This window comes from Gadus chalcogrammus, chromosome 5 (genome assembly GCF_026213295.1).
Source record: "Gadus chalcogrammus isolate NIFS_2021 chromosome 5, NIFS_Gcha_1.0, whole genome shotgun sequence".
Taxonomy (NCBI): Eukaryota; Metazoa; Chordata; class Actinopteri; order Gadiformes; family Gadidae; genus Gadus; species Gadus chalcogrammus.
Genome location: NC_079416.1, coordinates 23,453,023 through 23,461,337, shown reverse-complemented (window position 1 = coordinate 23,461,337; position 8,315 = coordinate 23,453,023). Strand labels below are relative to the sequence as shown.

The window sequence follows — 8,315 nt, the reverse complement described above, 5'->3', positions numbered from 1 at the left end:
CTTCCTCATCCTCATCCTGGTCCATCTGATCATCTTCCTCATCCTCATCCTAGTCCATCTGATCATCTTCCTCATCCTCATCCTAGTCCATCTGATCATCTTCCTCATCCTCATCCTAGTCCATCTGATCATCTTCCTCATCCTCATCCTACTCAGTCTGATCGTCACCCTCATCTTCCTCATCCTCACTGAAGAGCGACTGTTCTGTTGGCGCGCCGCGGCCCGGAGCCACTTCCTGCTCAGGGTTCTGTTGTCCTTCCTGTCCGCGGCGTCTCTCCGCGCGCTCTCGCCGGCTGACGTGGAGCTAACCCGGCGGGTGCGTTTGTTTCACAGGCCGCCGTGTCCCTGCTGATGCTGAGCAGCCCGCTGTTCCCCAAGGCGCACCCCCTCTCCGACTACCACTACTCAGGTGGGCCCCCCCCGCGCTGTGTGTGTGTGTGTGTGTGTGTGTGTGTGTGTGTGTGTGTGTGTGTGTGTGTGTGTGTGTGTGTGTGTGTGTGTGTGTGTGTGTGTGTGTGTGTGTGTGTGTGTGTGTGTGTGTGTGTGTGTGTGTGTGTGTGCCTCTGTCTATCAGGTTCCTTCTCCTATTCCCTTCCCAGTGCAACAGTGAAGGCTTTTGCCCCCCCCCCCACCCCCCCTATATAATACCAGCTGCTATAAAGGAGGAGGGAGGGAGGGGGGGAGGGAGGGGGGGAGGGGGGGCGGTGTGCCGGAAAATGTTGTCTGGGCGATGGGGAGGTTAACTGGAGGATTGTCAGGGTCAACATGATGGGAGGGCGGGGGGGCGGGGGGGGGCGGGGGGGCGGGGGGGGGAGGAGGAGGAGGAGCTACAGCGCGGGGTTAATCTTCAACAGAAGACAGGGGGGCTTTTGTTTACACAGCCGTGTGTGTGTGTGTGTGTGTGTGTGTGTGTGTGTGTGTGTGTGTGTGTGTGTGTGTGTGTGTGTGTGTGTGTGTGTGTGTGTGTGTGTGTGTGTGTGTGTGTGTGTGTGTGTGTGTGTGTGTGATTGCTCATGCCTGGAATACAGAGGAGCACAAATCATTTGCCCCTCGCCGTTTCTCTCGGATTCTTGTTCGTTCTCAACCATGACTGACGTGTCTGTCTGTCCCCCTGACTGACGTGTCTGTCCCCCTGACTGACGGTGTCTGTCTGTCCCCCTGACTGACTGTGTCTGTCTGTCCCCCTGACTGACTGTGTCTGTCTGTCCGTCCTCTCCCTCAGGTTCAGACAGCTGGACGGCCGCGGAGAGACACCAGTTCAACAGGGGCATCGCCGCGCACAAGAAGGACTTCTTCATGGTGCAGAAGCTGGTACGTCACCCTGTGGGTGTGTGTGTGTGTGTGTGTGTGTGTGTGTGCGTGCGTGTGCGCGTGCATGCGTGCGTGCGTGCGCGTGCGTGGATCCCCTAGTTTGTTCCAAGCTGCAGAGCTGGTCCTGCAGAAGTCTCCGTTCTAGCACCACGGCTCGCTCACGGCTAAACACAGCGTGTGGAGATAAGGATGTTGTTCGCAGCCCCCCCCCCCCCCCCCCCCCCCCCCCCCCCAGTGTGCCCTGTGCCCACTGGTCACTGGGCACAGGGGGTTGTGTAATACTAGTAGAGATCCACCTCTTCACTCCTGCGGAGGAGATTAATCGCAGGCGTTTCAAACCCTCGCTCAGTGCCTCCCTGATGAAAGAGGAGAGATGTTGGAGGGTCAGCGCGGGGTCTGAGTCGTGGTGTTCCTCAGATGAGTGCTCCGTTGTGCAGGGCTGTCTTTAGGTCTGAGTGGGGGACAGATCCTCCGTGATAGGACGTTTTATAAAAGAGGGCGGGACTAAAGTAAGGGGAGGGGTTTAAATTAAACGGGGGGAATCGAATTGAAAATCGTCGGGTCAATGTTATTTGATCGCTCGAATATAAAAAACCTTTTTTCACAAGGCGTGTGTGTGTGTGTGTCCGTGTGCGTGTGCGTGCGTGCGTGTGCGTGTGCGTGCGCTCCCCCAGGTGGTCTCCAAGACGGTGGCCCAGTGTGTGGAGTACTACTACACCTACAAGAAGCACGTGAAGATCGGCCGCAACGGGACACTGCTGTACGGGGAGGCGGGGCTTAACGAGGGCCGGGCCAATGAGGCGGAGCTGGACAACAAGGTCAGTCTGCAGTGTGTGTGCGCGTGTGTGTCTGCATTGGAGTCTAGCAATGTGTGGGTGTGTGTGTGTTGGAGTCTGGCTGTGTGTGTGTGTCTTCGAGTCTAGCTGTGTGTGTGTGTGTGTGTGTGTAGTCTAGCAGTGTGTGTGTTGGAGTTGGCTCTGTAATCTATTCAGTCCGAGGCGATGGACACACTGTCCCCGTGGTCCAGATTAAGGTTCTGTCTGTCCGTCTCGGCCCGAGAGTATTTTCAAAGTAAAAGTGCAAAAAAACAGTTGGACCAAAGAATGTTAAAACAACGCACGTACAACGCATGTTTGGTACGACATATGTGAGCAAAACCTCCTCTCTACACTCGACCGACCGGCGACCAAACCAACCGAGGCGGGCGGTCTCCGTTGGCTACGGTCGCCGTTGGTTACGGACGCCGTTGGTTACGGACGCCGTTGGCTACGGTCGCCGTTGGTTACGGACGCCGTTGGTTACGGTCACCGTTGGTTACGCGTGCCCGTGCTCATCCCGCCGCGCCTCCCTCCCTCCAGGGGTCCCGAGCGCCGGAGTCCCGGAAGGACGAGGACAACAGGAAGTGGGAGGGGTCTGCGGACAGGAAGCGGGAGCTCAGCCCGCCCCGGCTCACGCACCACGCGCTGTCAGCCTCCGATAACGTGAGTGACCACTCACTCACTCACTCGCTCACTCGCTCGCTCGCTCACTCACTCACTCACTCACTCACTCACTCACTCACTCACTCACTCACTCACTCACTCTCACTCTCACTCTCACTCTCTCAACCTCTCACTCACTCACTCACTCACTCACCCAACCAACCTCTCACTCACTCACTCACTCACTCACTCACCCACCCATCCACTCACTCACTCACTCACTCACTCACTCACTCACTCACTCACTCACTCACTCACTCACTCACTCACTCACTCACTCACTCACTCACTCACCCACCCGTCCTCTCACTCACTCACTCACTCACTCACTCACTCACTCACTCACTCACTCACTCACTCACTCACTCACTCACTCACTCACTCAATCACTCTCACTCTCACTCTCTCAACCTCTCACTCACTCACTCACCCACCCGTCCTCTCACTCACTCACTCACTCACTCACTCACTCACTCACTCACTCACTCACTCACTCACTCACTCACTCACTCACTCACTCACTCACTCACTCACTCACTCACTCACTCACTCAATCAATCTCACTCTCTCAACCTCTCACTCACTCACTCACTCACTCACTCACCCACCCGTCCTCTCACTCACTCACTCACTCACTCTGAGCGAGGGTGAAGGGGTGAAAGTAGTGTGCTGTCTACGGATCTCGACTCCCAGCCAAAAGTTACTGGGTTCAATCCCGCCTGTCTGTGATCTACATCTAAGAGCAGAACGCCCTAACGACCTGCTCATTAAGGGTCTGACTGTGAGTTCATTGTACGTCCCTTTAGTTTAAAGGGATTTGCAGAATGACTAAAGGGTAGCCATGTTTATGAGCCGCGGCACGGGATGGGTACGGTGGGTCCTAGAGGTCAGAACTCGAGACCGAACAGGAAGTTCAGAGGTCAGAGAACGCGTCGCATCGAGGGCGAAATCAAAGGCAAAATGGCCGAACTCCGTTCTATTGTAAAGGATGGTGTGAAGGAACTCCCCATAGTTCACTGGGAAAGGGAGGGAGGGGGTGTGGGGACGGGAAATCAAAATGAGGGGGCGGGGGGGGGGGGGGGGGGGGGGGTGGCGGGGGGGGGGGGGTAGGATTCATTGGTTTGTTTTCGACTTGCTGGTTATGTAGACAACTCGGCTCTTGAGAGACGCAACACAGTTTTGCAGCAGTGAAATGTTTTTCAGATTGTGTCTTCATTCAGAGATGTATTTACCCGTTTAATAAAAAGTTGGCACAGGACAAGTTGTAGGATGATTGTGTGTTCTGGTCCTGCAGGCTTTCAGGGTTGTGCAAAGGTGGGGATGGAAAACATGTCATTTTATTGGCTGCATGTTTCCACTGTGGAGGAATGTGTGGTTGGTTTTGATTAGATCTGGATGTTATGTATAAAGATGGTGAACGGTGTTAATTCTGGGAGTCTTTGACTGAGGTGGAAACTTCCACTGGAGGTATTGGTCCATTTGTTCTACAATGTTTAAATTTTGAAACATGCTTCCTCCCTACACCCTACTCCCCCTTGTTCTCTCAACCACACACGCACACTTTTTGCTTGGATTGAGTACTCACGGGCCATGGTGATGTCGCTAGTGTGCTGCCCTCTGGTGGCCGATGTGAGGAACGGCTGGTGTCCGGTTTACATTACATTACATCGCTTGTGCAACCTAGATATGCGGGCAAACAATGACTCGACAAGAAACCTTTCACCTGGTTACTCCGATCGCTGATAAGCTCGCATGACAGTGTGTTGACAACAAGAAGCTGAGAACCTGTCTCCCTTCAGGGCTTGTGGGTACTGTAGTTCGGAGCTTTTGTTCTGTTTTGTGTTGTGTTGTTTTGTAAGTAACATTTATGTCGGGGGTTGTAGAGGCATTGTAATAACACACTGATTCTTAGACAAATACAAAATGTGTGTTTGTGTGGGCTACTCTGTTTCCTACGCAGAACAGAAACACAAACTTGCGGGTTAGAGTCCGGCCTGCAGTCATGTTCAGCGTTATGTCGTCGGTTTCTCTTCCTCTCTCGCTCTCTCACTCCTGCTTCCTGTTGCTTGACATTGACCCGTTCATGGAGGCAGAAGAATGCCCGTGAAAGAATGAAGAGCTTCCTGTATACATAACAGAGCTGGGCGAAACTGTGGAGGAAAATTGAACGACCACGTTATTTCCGACCTCACACTTTGTGGATTGAATTCTGTCTTGAGCATCAAGTATCCACAGAGCAGATGAACCGTTTGAGATATGCACGGGTAGGAAGATCAAGAGAGTGGATGTGTTCGTTATAATATCAACCGTCCAATTGGATCAGGGAGTTGTGCCTTTAATAACTGAGACCGAAGTAGGACTTAAATCATTGTTATGAGGTAGACGACAGCGCACAGTCCCCAACGAGTCTCCCATCCTCATATTAAATCTGATATTATGTTTTGTGTGTATACGTCTGCACGCTTTATTATTGAGGTCTCAGTTGACAAATGCGTAGAAGCGAAGTTCAGTGATGTTGTTAATCTCGCAGTCGCTTTCGATGCAAGCGTTAACGTATCTTGTGTCAATGTTGTACGTGTCCAACGGTTCTATATTTCGTTCTGTCTGCATCTTTTGTACGCGTCTCAAATTCAGCTCATCTATAACTCGCCTCCATCTCGCCTGTATCTCTCCTGTATCTCTCCTGTATCTCTCCTGTATCTCGCCTGTATCTCGCCTGTATCTCGCCTCCATCTCGCCTGTATCTCTTCTGTATCTCGCCTGTATCTCGCCTCCATCTCGCCTGTATCTCTCCTGTATCTCTCCTGTATCTCGCCTCCATCTCGCCTGTATCTCTTCTGTATCTCTTCTGTATCTCGCCTGTATCTCTCCTGTATCTCGCCTGTATCTCTTCTGTCTGTAGTGCAGTGGTTCTAAACCCTTTTGGGACGGTGACCCCATTTCTCGCTCTGAAGCGGATCACACTAACTTCAACACACTGCCGTCAATAGCAGCTTCCCGGTGAACGTGGTCCCATCGCTTTATCTTCATCGTCCCCTGCGACCCCATATGCATATCAGGGGCCCAGAGAGGGGGCCCCCACTCGGGGGGACACCCACAACCATCCCCCCCTCTAACGCCGATGTGTGTCTGTCTGCAGGCCCGAGCGGTTCTGGTCCTGAAGGGGCAGGAGGGAGACCACCCCCTCCAGCACCCCTCCCTCTCCCGGGCGGTCCCCCCGCCTCACCCCGCCCCCCCGCCGCCAAGCTCCGCCCCCTCCAAGCCACGCTACGACGCCGGCGGACGCAAGGCGGCGGCGCCGGCCGCGGTCAAGGTCCCGCCCAATCCGGAAGGAGAGTTCCCCTGCAAGAAATGCGGCAGGTCAGTGTCGTGTGTGTGTGTGTGTGTGTGTGTGTGTGTGTGTGTGTGTGTGTGTGTGTGTGTGTGTGTGTGTGTGTGTGTGTGTGTGTGTGTGTGTGTGTGTGTGTGTGTGTGTGTGTGTGTGTGTGTGTGTGTGTGTGTTCCTTTATGGGGTTTGAGAACGGGCCCGAAGGCGTTCCTCCCGAGAATGGGAACGGAGCCATTGTTTGTTCTCCAGTCGCTCGTCGCGTTAGCGAGGAGCTAGCTTGTCGCGGCGGCTAAGCAGCGTGACGCGGGACAATGGAGGCCGGGCCCCCCTCTGGTGTGGTAACGAACGGCGCCATGGTTACGCGCTGCGCCATGGCAACGCACGGCCTGTTATGGCAAAGCGTCGCCTAGCAACTGAGACACAGAGTTGGATGCGCCACCGGCCGGTTTGGCTCGGGCAACCGTGAACCAGATCTGAGCAACACCTGCCACCGTACCGCACACACAGACGCACACACAGACGCACACACAGACGCACACACAGACGGACACACAGACGCACACACAGACACACACACAGACGCACACACAGACGCACACAGACACACACAGACACGCACACAGATACACACACAGAGATACACACACACACACACACACACACAGAGACACACACAGAGACACACACAGATACACACACACAGAGACACACACAGAGACACACAGATACATACACACAGAGACACACACAGAGACACACACAGAGACACACACACAGAGACACACACAGACACACGCCTCCGTTCACACAGAGGGTCTGGATGGTTCTGTCTGTCGAGGCGTGAGGAGGCCGGTTGTTGAGGGAACGGTTATTAAAGAGTTCTTCAAGTGTTCAGGTGGAGGCAGGCTCAGTGACTCTCTGTCCCCCCCTGACCTCTGACCCCCCCCCCCCTGACCTCTGACCCCCCCCTCTGACCTCTGACCCCCCCCCCCCAGGGTGTTCTACAAGGTGAAGAGCCGCAGCGCCCACATGAAGAGCCACGCGGAGCAGGAGAAGAAGGCGGCGGCCCTGCGGCTGCGGGAGGCGGAGGAGCGCGCGGCCGCCGCCCACAGCGCCGCCCTGCTGGCCGCCCGGCAGCACAACGGCACGCGGCCGGCGGGGGCCGGGGGCCGCGACAGCAGCGGCGAGGACTCCAGCGGCGGCGAGGACGAGGACGACGGGGCCGACGTGGACTGGCAGTGAGGTGAACCGGGGGGGGGGGGGGGGGGGGGGACACGCACGAACAGACGCACACGCGGGACAACACAGGACTCATGGGTGGGGGGGGGGTTGTCTTATTTCGGACGGCCCCTCCTCCCACGGCCACCTGATCAGGGACAGGTTTACCCCCCCCCCCCCCCCCCCCACCAGGCATTACGGACCTTAGACCTTGTTGGGCGATGGATCTGCCCCCCCCCCCAGGAACTCTATGATGTCATCGCGGGCCGCCACCCCAAAGCACTTTGTTCTTCTTTTTTTTTCCTTTTTTGGTAACCGCGGAGACTTAAGCGGTGGCGTTGCCCACGGCGACGCCTTGTTGTCAAACGTACGGCCATTTTAAAAAGTTTGTAGATGTTTACTTTTTTTTTTTTACCAACGGCGACACGTGAACCACTCCTCTTCGTCTCCGGGGGCAACGGATTACTGAAGAAGAAGAGGAGGAGCGATGGAAGGAGTGATAGAAGGAGTGATAGAAGGAGTGATGGAAGGAGTGATAGGAGTGATAGAAGGAGTGATAGAAGGAGTGATGGAAGGAGTGATAGAAGGAGTGATGGAAGGAGTGATGGAAGGAGTGATAGAAGGAGTGATAGAAGGAGTGATAGAAGGAGTGATGGAAGGAGTGATGGAAGGAGTGATGGAAGGAGTGATGGAAGGAGTGATGGAAGGAGTGATGGAAGGAGTGATGGAAGGAGTGATGGAAGGAGTGATGGAAGGAGTGATGGAAGGAGTGATGGAAGGAGTGATGGAAGGAGTGATAGAAGGAGTGATGGAAGGAGTGATGGAAGGAGTGATGGAAGGAGTGATGGACGGAGTGATATGAGGGAAGGAGTGATAAAAGGAGTGATTTGAGGGAAGGAGTGATAGAAGGAGTGATATGAGGGAAGGAGTGATAGAAGGAGTGATGGAAGGAGTGATATGAGGGAAGGAGTGATAGA

The 8,315-nt window shown here is 54.8% G+C and overlaps 1 protein-coding gene across 1 annotated transcript in view; it reads left to right on the top strand.

The window, feature by feature from the left end:
- The window catches only part of mideasb (mitotic deacetylase associated SANT domain protein b), a 20,976-nt gene extending 13,614 nt beyond the window's left edge, over positions 1 to 7,362 (top strand). Inside the window, exons 9-14 of the mRNA XM_056589817.1 lie at positions 334 to 409; positions 1,223 to 1,311; positions 1,986 to 2,129; positions 2,670 to 2,792; positions 5,932 to 6,152; positions 7,116 to 7,362. Coding sequence (XP_056445792.1) covers positions 334 to 409; positions 1,223 to 1,311; positions 1,986 to 2,129; positions 2,670 to 2,792; positions 5,932 to 6,152; positions 7,116 to 7,362 — 900 coding nt within the window. The remainder of the gene's footprint in view (positions 1 to 333; positions 410 to 1,222; positions 1,312 to 1,985; positions 2,130 to 2,669; positions 2,793 to 5,931; positions 6,153 to 7,115) is intronic.
- The last annotated feature ends 953 nt before the right edge of the window (positions 7,363 to 8,315 follow it).